Source organism: Myotis myotis, unplaced genomic scaffold, assembly GCF_014108235.1.
Source record: "Myotis myotis isolate mMyoMyo1 unplaced genomic scaffold, mMyoMyo1.p scaffold_m19_p_7, whole genome shotgun sequence".
Taxonomy (NCBI): Eukaryota; Metazoa; Chordata; class Mammalia; order Chiroptera; family Vespertilionidae; genus Myotis; species Myotis myotis.
Genome location: NW_023416379.1, coordinates 23,491,454 through 23,515,371, shown reverse-complemented (window position 1 = coordinate 23,515,371; position 23,918 = coordinate 23,491,454). Strand labels below are relative to the sequence as shown.

Below are 23,918 nucleotides of genomic sequence, written 5' to 3'. Positions count from 1 at the left end.
AAAAAAAATGGGTGGTTTTCATTTTGGATATTTGTCAACTCTGGAAAGAATTTAAGTATGTGGTCTGTGGGATTATTACTTTTTGATCATATGAGGTGAAAAATTGGACCCAATTATCTTAAATACTGAAGAACCATGTTTCTATCTATATTAATAAAAGCATAATGTGCTAATTAGACCAGACGTCATTTAGGACGTCCTTCCGGACGAAGCTGGGGCCAAGGGAAGCCCTGGGCCCGGGTGCCTGAGGGAAGCCGGTGCCAGCAGCCGGGGGAAGGAAGGCCTACTCTTGCACGAATTTTGTGCAGTGGGCCTCTAGTAAGTGTATAAATACAGAAAGTCAGTAAATACCTATATTGTAGGTAAAATTTTTAGGAAAAGTGGACAATCCAAGTTCCTTTAATTTTGATGAACAATTTAATTTCTTTTGGAAAGAATCCAGATGCTTTCTTGTTAATAACTAAGAATATATTAAGAACTTGTAATGAATTTAACTCTTGTGTTTTTATTTTAGATTTTGAAGATGATGATCTCTATGGCCAGTCTGTAGAAGATGATTATTGTATTTCTCCATCAACAGGTGAATTTTAAAAATAATTTGATTTCATTATTTAAAAATGTTAAGTCAGTATTAGTGTTATTCTATGACTAGAGTGACTCCATAAGACTAATATTAAGTAATATTTAAAAAAGTAATTATATGTTAACTTTTAACGGAGAAAAAATAATTTCTTTACCTGTAAATAGAATTTAAAGTTTTGATTTCATCATTTGGTTTTAATCAATTGGAAGAAAACTCTGAAAACTGGCTTTTCCAATGTTCTTTGCAACATGCAATTAAACTAAATTGTATTAAAATGGTAATCTTATCTAAAACTAAAACTTGTGAAGGCAGACAGCAATTTGTTATATATTCTCAGGAATCTTTTGAATATTAGAAACATTGATGTGTTATGCAAAGAATTCCTCTGAACAGTATTTTAGTTTATCTACTGTTAATTTGGTAAATAAATCAGATAAATGTAGTTCCAACTTCTGATGGAACCATAGATTGATTTAGAGTTCACATTCCACATCAGAGCTTCATCTTCTGTCTCATCTGCCAAAGTTTTCTTTTTTGCCACTGTACAAAGAAAACATTCATGTGTTCCTTTCAGCAAAGACTGAGTCTTTAATCCAGATTCTCCTCTCATTAATTTCTCAAATAATACATCTGTCTTTAAATTCCTTTTTTTAAAATATATTTTTATTGATTTAAGAGAAGAAGGGAGGAGAGAGAGAGAGAAACATCAGTGATGAGAAAGAATCATTGATCGGCTGCCTCCTGCAAACTACCTACTGGGGATGGAGCCTGCAACCTGGGCATGTGCCCTTGACCAGAATCAAACCCAGGACTCTTCAGTCCTCAGGCCGATGCTCTATCCACTGAGCCAAACGAGGTAGGGCTGTCTTCAAATTTCATTCTACTCTGCAAATAGTTAAAATGTCCTGCTAATTTTACTGTACCATAAAGGGGGTGTAATTAAATATAGTTAGGTACAGCATAAGTATAATTCATAAAATTCATTTTCCACAATTTTAAAGATTTAATGTGATTAACTTTTTTATCAGTCTGCCTTTTCTTTAATACTATGGTCTGCTGAGCTGTCCTCTAAACCCTTTACTTTCCTGAAAACCTGACCTGTCCTGTAAACCTGTACCACTTCATTCATTCATTCATAAATTGAATTTATTCGGTTACATTGATAAAATTATGTAGGTTTAAGGTGTACACCTTAATTCTATAATACATCATCTATAGTGTGTTCACCACTCAAAGACCTGTCTCTCTCTCTTTTTTTTTTAATGTGTGCAATGAACTCTGACACTCTAGCCATTGAGCCAAACCAGCTAGGGTGAAAAGTATCCTTCTAATACTAATCACTTTCCATTAAAAAATCCCTTGGAAAATATACCATTAAAAAATAAAAGTTTCTGATATGATATTGCTATTTTATACAGTCAGGTACTGCTTAACAACAGGGATACATTCTAAGAAATGCTCCTTAGGAGATTTCATCATATGGGAACATCAGAATGTACTTATATGTACATTGAACTAAATGATACTACCTGCTACACACCTAAGCTATATGGTATACCAATGACGTATTTGTGGTCTGTCATTGACTGAAACATTGTTATGTGGTGCGTGACTATGTTTTGAAAGTTAAAAAAACCTAAATCCACATGCTTTAGTTAAAAATACCAGTTTACTGGTAGTTAAAAATACAGAAGAAACTCAAAACCAATTATCTCTTACTTCGATGGAAAGAGACATGACCTCCTAGCTGGTTTGGCTCCGTGGATAGAGCATCTGCCACCTAAGGGTTCCGGGTTCGATTCCAATCAAGGGCACATGCCTGGTTGCGGGCTTGATCCCCAGTGTGAAGTGTGCAGGAGGCATCAATGATTCACTCTATCATTGATGTTTCTATCTCTCTCTCCCTCTCCCTTCTATCTGAAGTCAATAAAAATACCTACACTAATAAAAGAGAAACATGGTAATTGGCATACGACCGCTACCCTTCCCATTGGCTAATCAGGGCAATATGCAAATTAACTGCCAGCCAAGGTGGTGGCCGGCAGCCAGGCAGCTTGAAACTAACATGAGGCTTGCTTGCTTCAGTGACGGAGGACTCCAACGTTCCCCGCCTGCCGCTGCAGGCCTCTGAGCTGGCAGTTTGAAACATAGTTACAAAAATAGAAGCTAAACAAAACCCCAGAAACCAGCTTTCAGCCAGCCGGGATCTCAGACCTGGAGTTGATACAGTGTTTCGATTGTAGAACCTAAACAAACCAGATACCTGCTTTCTGCAGCAGAGGCCTAAGAGCTGGAGCCCCAGAGCTAAAGCTGGCTCAGAATAAAAAAAAAAAAAAAAAAAAAGGAGCAGTTGGGAGCTTCAGTCCCAGCCTGAAAACAGCCCTCAGCCCCTCACCCAGACTGGCCAGGCACCCCAGTGGGGGACCCCCACCCTGAAGGGTGTGTGACCAGCTGCAAACAGTCATCATCCCCTCATCCAGGCTGGCCAGGCACCCCAGTGGGGACCCCCACCCTGATCCAGGACACCCTTCAGGGCAAACCAGCCAGCCCCCACCCATGCACCAGGCCTCTATCCTATATAGTAAAAGGGTAGTATGCCTCCCAGCACCGGGATCAGCGGAGCTGAGAGGCCTCCCGGCATCGGGATCAGTGTGACAGGGGACAGCGCCCAAACCCCCTGATCGCCCTGCGGCTCTGTGTGTGACAGGGTGCGGCGCCCCAACCCCCTCACCTCACGGGCCCTGCTCTTTGTGTGACGGGGTAGAGCCATAACCTCCCCATCGGCCCTGCCCTGAGTGTGAGAGTGGCGGCGCCCCAACCCCCTGATCGGCCCTACTCTGTGGGTGATAGAGGGCGGCGCCCCAACCCCCCCCCCCCCCCCACGGGCCCTGCTCTGTGTGTGATGAGGTAGAGCCATAACCTCCCCATCGGCCCTGCCCTGAGTGTGACAGTGGCGCTGCCCCAAACCCCTGATCCGCCCTGCTCTGTGTGTGACGGGGTGGTGCGCCAACTCCCCTATCAGCCCTACTCTGTGAGTGACAGGGGGGAGCTCCTCAACCCCCTGATGGGCCCTGCTCTGTGCGTGACAGGGGGTGGCACCACAACCTCCCTATCGACCCTGCCTTGAGTGTGACAGGGGGCGGTGCCCCAACCCCCCAATCGGCCCTACCCTGAGCGTGACTGAGGGTGGCATCGCAACCTCCCAATCTCCCTGCTCTGTGCATGACGGGGCGGCGCCCCAACTCCCCAATCGGCCCTGCTCTGAGCCCGACCAGGGGCTGCACCTAGGGATTGGGCCTGCCCTCTGCCACCCGGGAGCAGGCCTAAGCCAGCAGGTCGTTATCTCCCAAGGGGTCCCAGACTGCGAGAGGGCACAGGCCGGGCTGAGGGACCCCCCCTCCCCCCCCAGTGCACAAATTTTTGTGCACCGGGCCTCTAGTCTATAATAATAAAAGTGTAATATGCTAATTAGACCGGACAACCTTCCAGATGAAGCCGAGGCAGAGGCGGCCGCCACAGCAGGCAGGGGCTGAGGCAGAGGCAGCTGCTGAGGTGGTGGGGGCGGAGCCCCTTGCACGAATTTTGTGCATCAGGCCCCTAGTATCTATATAATCCTAATAGAAGAAAACCATGGTAATTAGCTGTAACTTCGCTACCCTTCCCATTGGCTAATCAGGGAGATATGCAAATTAACTGCCAGCCAAGATGGCGGTTAACTGCCAACAAAGATGGTGGTTAATTTGCATACATAGCCGCAATGCTGGGAGGCGAAAGGGATCGGAAACCCAGGCGGCAGGCAAGAGGTGGGGGGGCGGGCAAAGGCGGCTGGTGATCAGTGATTGCATTGTGGATTGGAGGCAGAGAGAGCCGCTGGTGAGGTCAGCCAGCACATCCGGACTCTGGGGGCCGGGGGTGCCGGCTGTACTGCTACCCCGTGATCACCATGGCGATCGTGGGCAGAAAGGGGTTTGCATTTAAAACTAAGTGGGGTGGTCCGGAACTGTGCGGCACTGACAACCAGGGCAGTCTCTGCGTCAGTGGCACATCTGCGGCTCGAAGTGTGGGGGGTGAGGGCCATGCAAGCCAGAGGCTTTGGCTGCAATGGTCAGATAATTTCAGCTCCCAGGGCCGTGGGTGCCGGCTGGCCTGCTTCCCCGTGATCACCATGGCGATTGGAGGCAGAGAGCCCCGGTGCCGGCTGGCCTGCTTCCCTGTGATCGCCATGGAAAAAAGACTTTCAAGGCCTGTCCAAGGTTTGCATTTAAAACTAAGTGGGGTGGTCCGGAACTGTGCGGCACTGACAACCAGGGCAGTCTCTGCGTCAGTGACAGATCTGCAGCTTGAAGTGGGGGGGGTGAGGGCCATGCAAGCCAGAAGCTTTGGCTGCAATGGTAAGATAATTTCAGCTCCAAGGCAGGTGCAATCAGGGAAGTCATGGGAACCTTCACAAAAAGAGAGAAGGCTGAAGAGGAAGGATACTTTCCAGAGCGGATTAAAGAACAGCTGGCAGCCTTGAAGAAACAACATGAAGAAGAGATCACTCATCATAAAAAGGAGATTGAGCGTCTGCAAAAAGAAATTGAGCAGCACAAGCAGAACATCAAGAAACTGAAAGATCATGATACTGTGGCAGTGTCAGGGTGAGGGGACAGCCATATTTGTCAGTGTGCCTGAGCTGTCAACAACAAAAAGTGTGCGGGAGCTGGGCAGGCGCACAGACAGGCACACAGACCCCAGGCCCACCTTGCCACCGCCTGGCCTCACCGCCACCGCTGCCAATGCCGATTCCGTCTTATGGGGCCTGCACTCCGCAGCGAGAGGTGGGGGGCGGGGGGGGGGCAGGATGTCTTACAAACCAAACTTGACCATGCACATGCCCGCCACCTCCATCAAGGCCTCTGGGAGTGTTCACCCGCCTTCCACCAGCATGGCAACGTCTTCCCAGTACCGCCAGCTGCTGAGTGACTAGGACCACCATCTCTAACACACAGGGAACAGAGAACAGCCAGGTGCCCCAGAGCAAATATGCTGAGCTGCTGGTCAGCATCGAAGAACTAGGGAAGGAGATCTGACTCACGTAAGCCGGCAGCAAGAGCTCGATGGAGAGACTGAAACGAGGCATCATCCACACGACAGGGCTGGTTCGGGAGTGCTTGGACGAGATGGAGCGGAACACCAGGTCCTAGCCCCTAAATCAGCATGAAAGGCTTTCCCTCTTCTTCCAAGAAGTGACAGCTCATGCTTGCACCCCCTTCAGATGAAACTTGGTTTCAAAATGGTAACAGCTTGGTTTCTCCTCCCCGTGCCCCTCCCGTGGTTCATCAGGCTCTGCAACTCCCATCGCTGAGGTGGAGAAGAGATTTTTGCAGTTATTAGATTTACATATTAGTTAGGAACTACCCAGGGCATTTTGTGTGTTTTTTTAAAGCATTGATTTACATGATGCTTGTCAGTTACCTATCACAGCAAACTGTAGTTGGCCTCCCAGATACGTGTTTCTCTTCTGGATACATTTCTGTTACTCACATGGTTCTTTATGTTTCTCTTCTGAGCTGATCCAACTCTGAGGGTTTGTTTCAGTGAGTCCTGAGGCAGCACTTTAGTAGCCAGTGCCCATTCACCACACAGTATAAATTCTTCTCAATGTAACTTCTTTTTTTTTTTTTTTTTGCTTAAGCATTTGCATGACTATTAGTACTTTGAAGTCAATCTTTAAAATGCACAAGTTATAAATACAGAAGAAAGAGCAATTTATTGAACCTCGCCTGACAAGGACCCCTGAAATTTCCCCTAAGGATGTATGTACATTTCAGTTCCGCCTTTCCCATCAGTGGATCCAAACATCTGGAAGACAGTGACTAATAGTGTTTCCATCTTTGTATGTATTTATTACTTGATGTAATAAAGCTTATTTTCATTAACAACAAAAAAAAAGAAACTTAAAGATCATGCTGATGCTTAAGTGCACACAGTTCTCCATAGAATGGCTACACACTGTCCACTTCTATGAAGACATAGTTCTGGTAGCTAATATCTAGCTATGCTGCCAACAGATTATAATAAATTGTGATCAGTGGGGAAAAAAACCCAAAAAACCAAGTGGGGTGACATCAGAATTACCCAAGCGTACCCCCAACCCCTTCACCTGCCCAGACGCCTAGGGTCACTTTATAGCTGGGCTGAGCCCAGTGCCGCCCAGTGGCCTGGACACCAGACCTGACCACCTCTCTGGTTTGACCCAAACATCTGAAGTTCGCATTAGTTGCCAACTTAAGAAATTGGAGCATTCACGTAAAATCAGGATCCCCACTTCTCTTTCCAAAGTGGCCGATTGGGCTACCAACCAAGGGTGGTCGGTGTCACTTCAGCCCTAAGAGGAACCCCCAGCTTGGGGGTGTGGTGAGGAGGAAGCTATCCGTGCAGACAGTTCAGTGGTGTAAACTCCCACTGACAGTAGCACAGCCCAACAGTGTGGCCATTCAACTGCGAGGCAGCACAGCCATGAAACAGTCCGGCTGTTAAACAAGGCCTCTCTCCAGCTTTCAGGGGGCTTCACCTACTCCAACCCACTGCACCCCACTCTGCCCCAGTGAGACAGCTTCAGTGTTTCAGCTCTAGCAAACAGAACACGTCCCAGTGGAAAGGGAAAGTGTATCCATGGCCAGTGTTGCTCAATGGATAGAGCCTCTGCCTGAGGACTGAAGGGCCCAGAGTTCAATTCCTGGTCAGGGCACATGCCTGGGTTATGGGTTTGACCCTCAGTGTGGGGCGTGCAGGAGGCAGTCAGTCAATGATTCTCTCTCATCATTGATGTTTCTATCTCCCTCCCTCTCTGAAATCAATCTATACTAATAAAAGGGTAATGTGCTAATTAGAACAAACAACTTCCAGACAACTTTCTGGATGTTATTTTGGACAAAGCCATGGTGGCGGAGCCGAGGCAGAGGCGGTTAGGGGCGATCAGGCCGGCAGGGGAGAGCAGTTAGGGGGGTCAGGCCAGCAGGGAGAGCAGTTAGGGAGATCAGGTCGGAAGGCAGGTGTGCAGTTAGGAGCCAGTGGTCCCAGATTGCAAGAGGGATGTCTGGCTTTCAGTTAGGGGGATCCCAGGGATCGGGCCTAAACCAGCAGTCGGACATCCCCCAAGGGTTCCCCGATTAGAGAGGGTGCAGGCTGGGCTGAGGGAACAACCCCCCCCCCCCCGTGCATGAATTTCGTGCACTGGGCCACTAGTAATCTATATAATCTTTATAGATATATATATCTATATATATTTATATATATAGATATAGATATATCTCTCTATATAGATATATCTATATAGATATAGATATATCTATATATATAGATATAGATATATAATCTATATATATATATAGATTACTATATTATATATAGTAATCTATATAATCTTTGGCCAGGGTCCTAATGGCCAAAGGCTTGAGCAGACTGGAAGTCAGTGCTGGGTTGCCATGGCTACTGTGGGCGACCCATCCCAGCACTGACTGCCTAGGGGGCTGCAGATCAGGCCCGGAGAGAGGCCTGCAGAGAGAGAGGCAGAATCTGATCCATAGCCTCTGTGGCAGCCGTTGATCAGAACTTGCCTCTTTTTCTCTCCCAGCCTGGCCAATAGCCACACCTCCATTTCTCTCCAGGCCTCCACCTGGGCTGCTGATCAGCCCCGCCTTTCTGATCAGGCCCTGTTGCTAGGCCCAGAGACGCTGACTGGCATAGAAACTGACCAATCAGAACCAAATCTGGGCGAATGTAAGGAGCCAATGGCTGCCTAGGAGACGGAGCTTTTGACGCTGACTGGCATAGAAACTGATCAATCAGAACCAAATCTGGGTCAACTGTGAGGAGCCAATGGCTGCCTAGGAGGCGGAGCTTTTGATGCTGACTGGCATAGAAACTGACCAATCAGAACCAAATTGGCCAGCAGAGGAGGGCAGTTGGGGGTGAGGTCAGGCCTGCAGGGGAGGGCAGTTAGGGGTGATCAGGCAGGCAGAGGCAGTTAGGGGCGATCAGGCCAGCAGGGGAGAGCATTAAGGGGCGAGATTAGGCCAGCAGGGGAGGGCAGTTTGGGGTGATCAGGCAGGCAGGCAGGCAGAGGCAGTTAGGGGCGATCAGGCAGGCAGGCAGAGAGGTTAGGGACGATCAGGCAGGCAGGCAGGTGAGTGGTTAGGAGCCAGGGGTCCCCGATTGGAGTGGGGTGCAGGCTGGGCTGAGGGAAGGCCCCCCGCCCCATGCACTAATTTCGTGCACCGGGCCTCTAGTATGTATGCGTGTGTGTGTGTGTGTGTGTGTGTGTGTATGCGTATGTATTATACTTAAAGAAGAATTGTCACTGAAGAGATGATAATATTCTGGGTCTAATGAATTCTGGTAATTGAATAACTTTATCAATTAGTAGGAATTTGTACAATTTATCAGCAAACGTATTTTTTTTTAACTCTGCTAAGTACAGTTTTCCTGATGAAAAGGTGATTTCTAAATGTTAAAGCTTTTTTCCCTTTTAGGCGGATTAGCTTTTTTTTTTTTTTTTTTTTTTATCCTCACCCTAGGATATGTGCATTGATTTTAGAGAAAGGGAAGGTGGAGAGAGAGAGGGAGAGAGGGAAAGAGAGAGAAACATCCTGTGAGAGAGAACATTGATCGGTTGCCCTCCTTACATGTCTCTACCTGGGAATTATATACCCACAAACTTTTGGTGTACAGTACGATGCTCCAACCAATTGAGCCACACCAGCCTGGGCAGGAGGTTTGACTTTGATACTGAATATTGAGCACATATCAAAGAGCTGGAGATAGCTGAAAAAACCTATATATAAAACTTTATTTTAACAGTTGTGAATTTTGTTTCAGTTAATATAATTAGAAGTGTTAAAAGATAAACTGAGGGTCCTGGCTATGTGGCACAGTGGTTGGAGCATTGTCCCGTACACCAAAAGGTTGTGGGTTTGATTCCCAGTCAGGGGCATAAGGGAGGCAACCGATTGATGTTTCTCTCACTCTCTCTCTTCCCCCCTTCCTCTTCTTTCTAAAAATCAATACAAACATCCTTGGGTGAGGATTAAAAAAAAAAGAAAGAAAAAATAAACTGAGGCATATTAAGATTTTTAAGAGTTTATTTGAGCAAATAATTTAATTCAGGCAGCTCCAAACTGCAAGTGGTGAGGAGCTCTCCACTACAGAAGATAAGGGCAGTGTTTCTAGAGAAGACACAAAGTAAAGCAAGGAAGTTGTTTGCTTGTCTGTAGCTTAGGTGGTTACATTATCTGGGAAAGCCTCGTTGGCTTTTGTGATTGGTTGTTCTTAACCCAGAGGCTTTTACAGGAATTAACTCTGCCTTAGTTTTCCATTTGTCACCAAGGCATTAGAGCCGCCTCTATCTAATGGCCTCCTTCTATGGTTACCTTAACAGTAGTGGTCCTTATTCAGTCCATTCCAACTTAAAACCTTTATTGAGCATCAATTAACATGTAAGAAAAAGCCTATTCCAATAAATTTACAAATTAGTGGTGTATAAGGCAGCCAGTTAAAAATCTTTTTCAAACAACGTGCTACACAACGGTATGGTGGGTAGAGAAATAGTCCTGCCTGAAGAAGGAGTCTGGGAAGGCCTCTGGAAGAGGTGGGATTGGGACTGGTAAATACAGGAGTAAGAATGGCATACTAGATAGAGGAAACAACATGCTTAAGTAGTGGCTTCTAAGTGAGATGTGTTTGGGAAGACTCACACGATAAATGCAATTGCGGTAGGAAAGAGGGCTAGAAAACAGGAGCCAAATTGTGGAAGGCAGTTTTTAATTTTAGGTGTGTAGTGTCATCTTATTAAAGGTTTTGATTTTAGGGGAGTAATGATGATGTAATACAAAGTCACTGACTACAGGTGAGGCAGATGCAAGGGGAGGCTGAGGAGGCTTGTAGGCTAGTGTTTCCTCACCTTCCCTTGATGATACCCATCAGCTGGGAGTGTTTTTAAAAATACAGATTCTCTGCCCCATTCCAGCACCACTGAATCCAACTATTTCCTGGGGAAGAGACCTAGAAAGTCAAATCTTAAATGAATGCCTCACATGATTTGTATTTTAAGGTGACGGGAAACAATTTTAGGCGATTTTAAGAGTCAGGTTTTGAATTCTTTGAACTTTTATGTTTGTAAAAATACCTTAATTTAAAAAGTCACGGGTGTCCAATTTTTCAGGAAGCATTTAAATTTTTAGAAAGAAATAGCATTTTATATTTGTCCCCTTTTTTGTCATTGCCTTTCTGTTTTTTTTTTTTGTTTTTTTTTTATTGTATTTGTTACCTTTTGGGTTCTCATTTCAACTTCAAATATTTGGACATTTTTTTCTCCCTCTAACTTCCCTCCTCCTTGCCTATCTCCCCTGGAAACCCAGCCATTAATATTTCCAAAACAATGGCCACAATGTAAGTTTCTGAGTTGATTTGTGTGTGGGTTTGGGGTAGAAAAAAATAGCTTCTAGGAGGTAGAGTAGAAGCCCGGACATGGACAACTTCCTTTTCTTTGTCAATATTTCCTAAGTGAAAATTGTTGAGAGAAGTATATGACTTCTTGCCTCACTTAATTTTCGATTTCTCTTAGGTTTTTCTTCACAGTTCAGAGCTACGAGAGGAAGTTGGGCAAAGTTCATTTGTTACTTTTAGGCTAAACTGAATGGCTTATTGCAGCCAGGAAAGTACTTTATAAGTTACCAACCACAAAATGGCCCGTTTACGTTTTTTTAGTACTAACACATTTTATTAAATCTAAGAAGCCCTGGATTGTACCATTATTTTATGTACTACTTAAAAAAAAAATCAGCCATCAATCTTAACTCTTACATAATGCTAAGATGCCATGTGATTGAGACATTCCCTCATTCTGAGATTTTAACGTGAAAAAAAGTGGTCATCTTAGAGTATCTATGAATTAGGATATTTCTTCTGCTGTTTTAGCCAGGCTGACTTTATAAAATAATGTTATATTCTCTATGTACAAGAGGGGGGGAAATAGGGATATATATGTATTCTTGAAAAATGACCAACTTGTGGTCTTGAAAATTGTATGCTAAAAACAGCAGAACTTCTGGGAAAAAATAGGATCCTGAGAGACCACTCATCCATAAAGTACTAACAAAAACAGTAATCATCTTAATAAAAATTCTTGCACATTTTGAAGAGATACATTAACTCCCCCCCCCTTTTTTTTATTGATTTCAGAGAGGGAGGGAGGAAGGGAGAGAGAGTGAAATAGAAATATTGTGAGAGAGATACATCCATCAGTTGCTTCCTATATGTGCCCTGACTAGGGATCGAACCTGCAAGCTAAGGTATGTGCCCTGATGGTATGAATTGAACCTGAGACCTTCCTGTTCACAGGACAACGCTCCAACTAACTGAGTCATACCAGCCAGGGCTACATGAACTTTCTAATAAATATTCCAATAAACATAGGTCATTACATTTTTAAAAAAATGGTGAGCCCTAGCTGGTTTGGCTCAATGGATAGACCGTCGGCCTGTGGACTGAAGGGTCCCAGGTTCAATTCTGGTCAAGGGCACATGCCCAGGTTGCAGACTGGATCACCAGTAGGGGGCATGCCGGAGGCAGCCGGCCAATGATTCTCTCTCATCATTGATGTTTCTATCTCTCTCTCCCTCTTTGAAATCAATAAAAATATGTATTTTTTAAAAAGGTGAAAGCCTGATGGAAAAACGATGTTAAGAAAGAGTTAAAACTGATGAGTAATGTAGCAGAGGCAAAATGCTTACAGATCTTAGAGAGCCAAGCAATAAGCACACACAAAGACAGGACACATGTCCAGATTGAGCCCAGAGGAAGCATGTGGGGCTATCTGGTATCACAAAAAAGTATAATTATAGTATTAACTACAGGCCCGATGGGATCCCTCAGCCTGGCCTGCAGGGATTGGGCCAAAACCAGCCCAGTGCACACGGATTCGTCCAGGGTGTGTCTGGCCTATCTTGCCCAGTCCCTATCAGCGGGACCCCAGCAGCAAGCTAACCTACTGGTCAGAGCGTCTGCCCCCTGGTGGTCAGTGCATGTCATAGTGAGTTGTGGGATGGTCGGACGCTTAGCATATTAGGCTTTTATTATATAGGATATTCTATGGTTGGAATCGTGGACTTTGTACCTGTTGCCATTATGCAGTGATGCAAAACATTGAGGTACTGGGGGGAATATCTCATAAACCAGAGCAACTTGAATAGTATACTTTAATTATTACCCTAATTATCATTTGGTATGAGCTAGTTTGGTTAAGGAAATGTGCATTATAGCAGAATAGATTGAATTCTCTCAAGTGCTCTATATTTCTTTTATTCTATTCTTCAGTTTTTCTGATGTTCTTATCTCCTTGTTATAACTGCCCCAGTCTTCAGTGATTACTTAATCTTCTCTGCTTCTGCAGCACAAGTTATATGTACTACTCATTTGGCTTTTAAAATACATCAATTCATTTTTCTTTTTTGCCTTCCTGCTAATCTATAAGGCCATCATTGATTTATACTACAAATAGGTAGCATTATGCCAGGGCATTTTGATTATAAGTTTTACACATAAGCCATAGTATTATCTTTTGTATTATCTATTGTATTACCTACCTTTCATAGGTAATGACTTTCTGAAAACATGCACAAAAGTCAAATGTGGGAATGCTAAGCAAAAGACTTCCATGTCATATGCTCTTCCAGAAAGCTAAAGAATGTAAAATCTCTAATAACACCTTGCCTTTAGAATATGGTATTGATATTTCTATCCTTCTTCCCGTATTCTTTAATTTTATACCTTCACAATTGAACAAAATCTCCAAGAATTGAGCTCAGTGGGCATCTAGTCAAGGCAGAAGAGTCAACACCTTGGGCATGCATGATATTTTCTTTGCTCACTCGTATTTTGTATGTGATATTCAGGTATATATTGGCACTTTGATGTTTTGTCTTTCCTCCCTTTAATGAAATATATAATACCCATTTGCATATTGGGTGATGACACTGTGCCAGTACTGCAGAGTAGCAGAGACTGAGGTCTGAAAGTCAAAGTTAGGAATATGATACTAGTATACAGTTATCAGTGTATGATTGAAAGTATGAGTTGTTCAAAAGTTAAGATCTATGATTTTGGTCAACTTTTGGGTTTAGGCAAATTAGCAATTCTTGGAAATTGAAGACAGTCTGTTTCTAATATTTTCATAATTATACAAATAAGCAAGTTTGATATGAGGCTTGGAATATTTATACCAAAGAAGAGAAAATTTTAAGGAAGATAGAGTAGGAGGCAAGGATGAGATATTAGGAAAGATAGTTTTTGAAAACTATAGAGAAAGTAAGCTCAGGGTAATGGTTTTGAAAATAGGAGGAAATAAGGAAGATGATTATAAGAGGCTAATGAGTAGTTAGTAAGGACATTTGAGAAGGATTTGGGGTATGATGTGTTTTGTCTTTGTTTTTATCCATTATTATAGAATGTAGATAAATGGCTATAGGTAGTAGATCAGAATCCTTAATTTTTGCTTTAACTTTTGTAAAAAAAGTTGAGAAATGACTTTACAAAAGCATTCTTCAATCATTTTATATTCTAGCTGCTCAGTTTATTTACTCACGACGTGACAAACCTGTTGAGCCTGTAGAAGAATATGATTATGAAGATCTGAAAGAATCCTCCAGTTCTCTTTTGAACCATCAGCTAAGTGAATTTGATCAAGGTATAGTAAAAGTAGTCTGTGTTTTTTATCTGAAAATGATTAATAACCAGTATACCAGAACATCAGTTTTATTGTGACTGTTCATGATAGTGATAGTGGGTAGTAATGGTATAAATGTATCTTATATTTTGAAAGAATATACATTTTATTAAGTATATTTTGTTAGTGTATGGTTAACTGTATATTTGAAAATTGATTGTGTGGCTGTTACTTAGTAACTGGAATTTTTATTGAAATTTTCACCTGATCTTCTTAAGAGAGAAAGTTCAGTGATTTGTTTTCTTTTAGTAATATTTATTGTTTCATATGCTCTATCTATGTAGAACTTATGATTAGATTATAGAAGTTCATTTCTTTACAAAACATTAGGTTCCAGAGGCTGTTTTTGTTGGTTTGTTTTTTAAATTTTAAGTTCAAAGTAATACTATACAAGTGTCCTGATGGGTCATATCCATGTAAATCAAGTGTCAAGATAGAACTCATAAATGGTAATGGCATTGGTTCTGAATTTGCATCTTTAGAATTCTCTTAAACATTTTAACAAAGATATTTGTATTTAGGCTTTCCTGTATTTTAAATAAATTTTAAACATGACATTATTTCAAAGATATTACTCAAGCTGTAGATTGGTGAACAGTGTAGCAGAACTAAGATGGCCAGGTATAATAGTAAAACCACCTGTTGGTAGTAAGCAAGGCTGAGCTGATTTGTTCTTTCTCTATGAATGTGAATTTGTTCTACAAATGTTTATAAATTGAAAATTGATAATTACTTTGAAAACAGAAAGGGGAAATGTTAGAATCTCAGAGCTGATCAGAAAAATGGATAGAAAGTACAAATATACAAATTTAGAAAGCAGAAAGGAAAACAGCAGATATAAAATAAAAAATTTATCAACTGCAAATACATTTAATAATCTGTATAAAAGTTTGTAGAAGAGCTGCTATACAAACTCTTTTTTTTTGTATATGTATATGTATTTGTATATGTATATATTTTTAGGTAAAGATATATATATTTTTTAATATATTTTATTGATTTTTTACAGAGAGGAAGGGAGAGAGATAGAGAGTTAGAAACATCGATGAGAGAGAAACATCGATCAGCTGCCTCCTGCACATCTCCTACTGGGGATATGCCCGCAAACCAGGTACATGCCCTTGACTGGAATCGAACCTGGGACCTTTCAGTCCACAGGCCGACGCTCTATCCACTGAGCCAAACCGGTTTCGGCTAGGTAAAGATACTTTTAAAAATATATTTTTCAATTGATTTTTTTAGAGAGAGAAGAAGGGAGAGGGAGAGAAACATTGATGTGAGAGAAAAACATTGAATGGTTGCCTCCTGTAGCATCCCAACTAAGGATTGAACCTGAAACCTGGGTATTTTCCCTGACTAGGAATTGAACCGGCAACGTTTCAATGCTCGGGACGATGCTCAACCAACTGAGCCACCTCAGTTAGGGCTGATTGTATATTTGAAGAAAGTGTTATAGTTGTCTTTGTGGGGTGAGAGGGTAGGAATAGAGTAGAAGTCATACTTTTTCTCCTGTACTTCAGAATGATTCAGACGGTACGAAATTCAAAGTTTATGTGAGAATGGAAGTTAGCATCATTCCCATCTGACATATGTAATGGCATGATAATGATAATAATGATTGTAGCTATGCTTTACTAAATGCTTTCCAAGTACTATTCTAAATGTTGTTTAGGTATTATTACATTCAATCTTCACAGCAGCCTATGACATTTTAATATTAGGTTGTCTTGCCCATTTTTAAAGATTTTAGTTGGTGAGAGAAAACTAAAGTTAGCCTAAAAGAAAACTTAAAGTAGTAGTAATTTAAGAAATTTTAAGAAATATACTTAGTGATTAACTGGGTTCATTAAGAAGTTAGAAATATTTTCACACCTGCCTCTCCCTTGTACACATGTAAAACATCATCATCATTTAAAGTAGATATTAATGTATACAATTTACAGTTTTTTAAAGCATTAGTTATTGTTATTTAGGAGACATTTATTACAGTGATTTCTTAATGAAATTGTTCCTTTGATAGAGAAGATAGGTATGTTTGGGTAAAAATATAATCATTATAAATAAGTTGTAGAGGAAAAAGGAGAGTTGAACCGTCCTACTATAATTTCAAATTCTTTCAGGCTTGAAGATTGAGGGTTCTTTCATGACACCATTTAGCCTAGCTTTTAATTATTGCTGTCTGTTCTAGCTCGTCTTTATTCATGCCTTGATCAGATGAGAGAGGTATTTGGAGATGCTGTGCCAGATGACATATTGATTGAAGCAGTTCTGAAGAACAAGTTTGATGTGCAGAAGGCTTTGTCAGTGGTTCTGGAACAAGATAAAATGCAGAAATTGAAGGTCAAGAATGAAGGAGCAATATCTACAGGAAAGATAGCAAAAGGTATGCTTTTACTTGTTCTCTTTTAGTTGTTTTACAGTTAATGTTTTAAAAGAGGCTTTGATTTGTTTGAGCTGTTAAGGAAAATGGGCAGAAAAGTTTGCATGTTACGATAACATTTGTTTTTCTAGTTTGTGAAATTTTAAGCTGAGTGCTGTGTTCCCTCTGTCAAAGCCTTTTTTGCTTCTCTGCTTGCTTTCATAACTAACAGGATATAGGGGAAATAAAGTCCTATTTGAGAGCTTTTAAATTACTCTTGTTTTTTAACTCTAATGGTTCAGGAGATGGAAATTAATAGCTCGACAATGTAAAAAAATCCCTTTATGCTTATAGTATTTATAAAAGCAATTTAGTTTTATTTAACCACTTAACTGCCATGATATTTTTAATTTAATTTAAAAAGGTCCGCTGCTTGCTTCTATAGATGCTTATGGCGTACAAATGGTTAAACATCATACATATCATAATTATACTACTCTTGCATTTATAGCCAGATGTTTAATTTTAAGTTTGTAGAGTTTGTGATTAAATTTGGAATTTAGTCGACATAAGAAGGGAACTGAGATACTTTTATAGTAACTGGTATGAGATCTGTCAGTAGGAACATAATGATTTGTTAATGGGTTGAATATTTACTAGTACTGTAAGCTGAGGACTAGATTTTTGCCACAACAAAGTTATACGTAGTCTGCTACCATTCAGTAAGGGTGGTTTTTGTTTTCTTTAAATTTTTTTTAAAATTTTGTGGTAAGTACTTTTAACTAACCAAATATGAGAATGAATACAAACTGTAATATGTCATCTATATTAATAGTTTATCCCAGATCGTTGTAGAATTTAAATTATAGGATGATGTTTGCTTGTTTTTAATACATTAAAAATACAGAAGATGAGCCTACTACTTTCCATTGGTTTTTAAGACATTTTGAATTTGAGACATTCCTGACTATAATTTAAGTGTTAAAAACCTCACATTATAAAATTTATGGAAATTAGAACATTAATTAGCTTGGTACTTACTTGTATATGTCAATGAACAAAGTAGGAAAGTCACTTTGGATAGTTAAATGAAGGAAAAATTCTCTTACTGATTTTTAGAGTGTTCACTTTTTATTAAATAATGATCAATTATCACTTTATTCATGTCATAATCTAAGAAACATTTAGTAATTAATGCCTTATTTCATGTTTCCTTTTGGTTGCTGTGACTGTCTTCTGCATATGTGAACCTATTCATCTGAAAATTAATGGCTCTTGTAAGGTAAGGAGTCTTATTATCTTACTCTGAAGTTTCAGCTGATAATGTTCAAAGCTCTTGTCCTCAGTCTGCAAATCATTTGGATTGCAGTAGCAAACCATTTGATTTATCTGGTCCAGTAGCAAAATGTGGATTATATCATAATTCCTCAGTTGTACCAAGTCACTTTTTACTCCATAAAAAAAAGAAACTTGACAGGCCTAAAAGTGAAAAGAAACTAGAATCATGTAAGTTAACAAAAGAGCTGTCACTGGCTGAACTAATGGATGATATGCCAAGAGATTCTTTTAAAAGTCAGCCACCTGTCCGATTATCATCCACAGATAGTCTGGAAAGTCTACTTTCAAAGAATCTAGATGCCAATTTGTTAGGACCTCATGCATCTGAATCTGTTCCCAAAGATGATTCTGCTTTCAAAGGAATTCCAGATTTAAAATCCTTAATGATTAAGAACACGACACCGAATAACTCTTTATTTAATATTCAAAATAATTCACTACCTGATTTGCAAAACATTCCAGTACTAAGCAGTTTAGAAAGTTTAAATAATCCTTTGCTCCTGACTAGCTCATTGGAAAATACGGCTCTTGATAATTCAAATGCTCTTAAAATGACTGAAGTTGGAAACATTTCTTCAGTTGAACAAAGTGCGAAGAATTGTATTTTAAAAAATGACAATTTGCAGTTTTTCCAATGTGGAAGTCCATCCCTAGCTGAACTGTTTCAGGACCACAAAGAAAACACTTCAACCCAATGCTGTACTTTATCTGATCTTTGTAACCAGTCATCTGCCAGTTTGGGATCCTTTCCCCTATCACAACTAGCAAATCGGTGTATGTCTTCAACTGGAGTATCAGAATTAACAGGATCTCTGTCATCTTTGGCATTTCATAAAACTCCTACAAGAGACTTTGAGAATTTATCACTTTCTGATTTGATTGCAGAAACGATTGATATAGACAGTGCTCAGAATAAGAAAGATTCCTTTAAGCTCAGTTTATCTGAAATGAGGTCACCTGAAATAGATTCAAATATTGACCTTAGTATTCTTATAAAAACTTCAGATTTTGTTCCAAAACCCGTAGTAGACCAATCAATTGCTCCAACACCAGGAACTAAAGTTCTGAGTTCGAAGCTAGGGAAACATTCCATTTCTGCTAAGGATAGTAAGAAAAATAGTAAAGGCTCTGTGAGTAGGAAACCACCTTTTTCTCTATCATGGACCAAGGCCCTTGCTGCTAGACCTTCAGCTTTTGCTTCAACACTATGTCTTCGTTACCCATTGAAAAGCTGCAAGCGACGCACCCTTGACCTTTATAAGACTTTTCTTTATAATAGACAAGTTCAAGACATAAAGGACAAAGAAATAAGTCCTCTTATAGCAATAACACCATTTGACTTCCAATCAGCATCTCCTGATGACATTGTAAAAGCTAATCAGAAGAAAGTGTTCACTAGAGAATAGTCACAAAAGGAAAGCTTGATCACTGCTGTAGAGCGTTTCATTTTAAAGAGATTGAAAGTCTTTATAGGATGACTTTATAGTATGAATATAAGTTGTGATTTTTATATTAAAATTGTCTTACGTTGATAAGTTTAGTTGTATGAATTTTTGCACTGAAATTTCGTTTTTACTCTATCTTTTTAAAATGATGATTGGCTTTATTTAAGTTGATAGCTTATACGGGTGTATGTTTACAAATTGCATATGAAAACTTGATATTGTGAAATCAAACCTCAGATACAATATTTTTGTTTGAAGCATTGAACTTTTTTTACAAGGAGACATTTTCTTTTATAAAATACTTTTGTGCTTTGTTCTTAAATAAAATGCTACCAATTAGGATTATTATAGTTTAGTGATGAAGGTTTTTCTTACATGTGGCATAGCATAGCTGAGTCAGAATTACATTTTAAAATATCAGTGGTATCATTCCAAGTTTCATTATTTTTCTGTAGGTGAAACTAAAATTTTTCTATTAGAAAAATCTTTAAATTCCTGACTTTTCAGAATACTGCGGAGGTTGTTGAAATACATTTTTGATGAAAATTCTTTAAGGGACCATGTAAATATTGAAGTTGAATTAATACATAAAGTATTTTTATATATTTTCAAAACTATTTGTCCTAAATGCATACTTCAAAATAAATATATAGAAAATTTTTAAGTATGGTTGTATGTTCTTTGAATAGATAATTTTATCAGATCTCTTTAACTTTTTTACCATAAGTAATGAAATGTGGAGTTTTCCTCTTTGCTACTGATAGCTTTGCATGCTAAGTTTCAGCAATGGCAGACCAAATAAGAGCTCTTCTGGACAGTAGAACAAGTATGCAATTCTTTCCTCAAAGCAGTTTTTTTACCTAGCAATCAGAATCACTGGGGGAATTTTTTCAGAACTTGGCTTCACTTGAGACGTGGTCAGCGCCTCTCTGAGGGATGGCATTTGGGAATGTATATTTTCAAAATAGTCCCTATGTGATTCTGATATGTTACTTCTGCTGAGGAACTACTGCCTTAGAGAAATAAATAAGTAGAATGAAAGGAATTACTAATGCTTAGAATAATATCTGACCAACTTGAATTCATAATTCATATTTACTAGTAATCAGGGATACCAAGGAAAATTGCTAAGTAGAAATAATTGTCTTTTACATAAGAGGATGCTGGTATTATAGTATTGATATTTCTTGAAGAAAAAATAGTATTTAAAATATCATGTCTTAATGAAAATGAAGTAAGTAGCTGACCTTTTACCAGGAAAAATATATTTTTCTCTGGCAGCTGCTTTTAATAATTTTTTTTTTTGTATTTCTAGTTTCTATTTATTTGCATAATGACATTCCAATCTTTTTAACAATGTATAATGTTCTTATATTCACTGTTTTGGTGGGAATACTTAAGCCAACATTGTCTTTATAGTTCTTGACCAAACACTTTCTTGTGATGTCTTAAGGTTTTATTTTTAATTACATATTTCAGTGCACATCATGCTTTTTAGGAGATCATATAAATCATATTTTATGATTGATTTTAAAGTTTGAATTACCCTAGATGCTGATTTTGTAGTCTTGGACCTTGATCAAACATTTTTACAATTTTGAACTTTTAGTATATAACTCATCAACTGGATTTATGTATAGGCAGTCTCCAATTTAGAAGTGAATTGTGTTCTTAGAGTTTATTTGGAACTGACAATAATTCCTGATAGAGTTAGTTGGTGCTACATATGTGGTCCACTTTGCACATGAATCCACAAATACTTTTTGAACTCATATTGAGTTGAACTGCGTGTACCTTCTTTTAAACAAATCAATTTTCAAGTAGGAAATACAATAACTTTTTAAGTCACATAGATCTTACAGTGTGAACGAAATGTCCCTTTGTTGGCTGATTAGGATTATAATTTCCATTTATAAGATTATTTTGGGGGAAAATTCTATATTACAGGGTGATAGGGAAAGCAAGGAATTTTTAATGTCTCCCTATTTTTTTTACTTGTCATGGCTACTAGTCTGTCAAGTGTGTCCATGGTATGCATTTGCCCTGTTGACTAGGTAAATGTCACTGTCTTGAGATTCAGAGGGTGGAACCAAGACCCTCTGCCCTTCCCCTCTTGGCTGTTAGCCCTTGGAAAAGAGACAAGGGCCTGCTTGTTCATGGAGACACTGCTAGTGATAATGATTGCTCCCACTAAAGGCATGTTCTGCACGGACGGCTGTCTTGGTAGCTCAGGTGCAGGTATGCTGACTGTTTTTGTTTACTTTCCAGATCAAATATCAATTTTGAGGTGCAAAGTTATTTTTATTTGCATTATGATCAAGTACATTAATATTTTACTTTAGGAATAGAAATAATACTGTAATTACATTCTAAATGATATAAAATACAAAAGACATTTAAAATGACCATTTTACTCTTAATTTCTTGTGTCTTTTAAAAGATCATAGATGTCCTGTCCTATTGCATTCTAAAGTCTTTAGTTGGCTTTTTTGGTTATGGTTCTTACCATTGATTGCTAAGAACTAGTGTTTCATTTCTGCACAGAACATTTTGCTGAACTTCCTATTTTGTTTTATCTTTTTCTTTATTTCCTATTAACAAAACTGGCATCTTAACCTCTTTTTCTCCCTTTGGCTTTAAATCCTTCTTTCTTGACCTTTCCTTCACCTTTTTTTTTTTTTTAATCATATAAGTAGTAATAATGATTCTCAGTATTTAATTTTTAGTATTCAGTGGGAGGTCATACAACTAATTGTCACACCAAAGATAAAATTAATACAGTGCATTTCTGATTATTTACCTTTTAAATTGACCCTGAATCCCTGTGTGGCCCATTGCAAATAAACAAGTACACAGTGTATATTCAGGAGGGACTATGTATCAGTTTTCTGTTTCTTGCTCACACAAGTATATATTTGGTTATAAAATCAGTTTTGTGGTAGCTTAGAAATTTTCTGTTACATAGATAAAGAAAGATAATGTTGACTAGATAGACATAGATATTAATATCTTTATTAGGTTTATTTTATAATTATATAAGGCTCAGTGTATATAGTTGTATATTGTAATTTTTAGTTTTTAGGGTATAAAAAGACTTGTCACTTTTTGAGTGTATGTGTTCATTTTTGTAAAAGTTACATAGAAATAATGATAATTCTGAGGTTTTCTTAAGTGTGAAAACATACCATAATTTATTGATTAGAATTTTTTATATAAGCTTAATATTTTAGAATGGTATTTTAATAATTTATGTTTCTATAAACATATTAGAAAACAAACGGCCTTATTGTGCAGAATTTCTTGTAAGGTATTTGTCATTTAGACTTCTTGCTTTCAAAAAGATAAAATTATATACATTTTTACTTTTTTTTAATATATTTTATTGATTTTTTACAGAGAGGAAGGGAGAGAGATAGAGAGTTAGAAACATCGATGAGAGAGAAACATTGATCAGCTGCCTCCTGCACACCTACTGGGGATGTGCCCGCAACCCAGGTACATGCCCCTGACCGGAATCGAACCTGGGACCCTTCAGTCCGCAGGCTGATGCTCTATCCACTGAACCAAACCGATTTCGGCTACATTTTTACTTTTTAAGACTTACATAGAAACACTATTATAGGTTATGGTGAATATGAGCAATGTACTTGTAAAGATGGCAGAAGGTAAAAGAATTGGTATAGTATACATTTCTGGTGTTGACATGCCTGGTTTATATTATATGACTTAAAAGAAAACATCATTTAGTTGTAGGAGATATACCAAGTTGAACAAAGATATGATTCTTAACTCTAAAGGGTGGGGAATTTGAGTACTAAACACACAATTATATTTATTACAGTGTGGCATACATACATTACACTGTTCAAAGCTGACGTCTTTGCCTTCCTGGTCCAAGATGCTACCAGTTCCTCTGTTTCCTATCTTTATTGGTAGTCTTACCATCTTCCAGTTGTTTAGGCCAGAAATCTAGCTAAGATAATCCTTGATTTCTCTCCTTCATTTACTTCTTATAACTGATTACCAGTCCTATTCTTTCTGCTTTACAAATAAGTAAGTATATGTATGTACATATACAGTTGATTGTCATTTGTGTAGTTATATTTTGTAAAGTCATAAATTAGTGAACACTGAATGAAATGTGTGAATACTGAACCATTGCTTCTACAGGGTTAGGAGCAACATTTTTGGTCACAACATTTTTGTCAAACAATTTAATACATAATCTTATTTTATATATTTGTTTAAAGATACTTTATTTAATATAAATTGTTTATATGTTATTGGTTCATTAACTTTGAACTCATAGCCAGTAACACTGTAACTCTTGCCTGAACAAAGCATATCTAACACATCTTGTATTCATCAGGCCCATCATAGCTGCCTTGATCTTGGGGACACTAAATAGTGCTTTAGCACTACTCTTGG

General features: G+C 39.2%; 1 protein-coding gene and 1 pseudogene across 5 annotated transcripts in view; both read left to right on the top strand.

Moving 5' to 3' along the window:
* HBS1L (HBS1 like translational GTPase) overlaps nt 1-23,918 on the top strand; it is an 82,972-nt gene that overhangs the window by 3,660 nt on the left and 55,394 nt on the right. For 4 of the 5 annotated variants that reach the window (XM_036315952.1, XM_036315950.1, XM_036315951.1 and 1 more), the window contains exons 2-4: nt 515-580; nt 14,187-14,309; nt 16,537-16,731. In XM_036315952.1, coding sequence (XP_036171845.1) covers nt 515-580; nt 14,187-14,309; nt 16,537-16,731 — 384 coding nt within the window. Of the gene's footprint in view, nt 1-514; nt 581-14,186; nt 14,310-16,536; nt 16,732-17,994; nt 20,150-23,918 lie in introns of those variants that run through there. The other variant, XM_036315953.1, reaches the window with a different exon arrangement.
* On the top strand, nt 4,423-6,247 carry LOC118659692 (annotated as a pseudogene).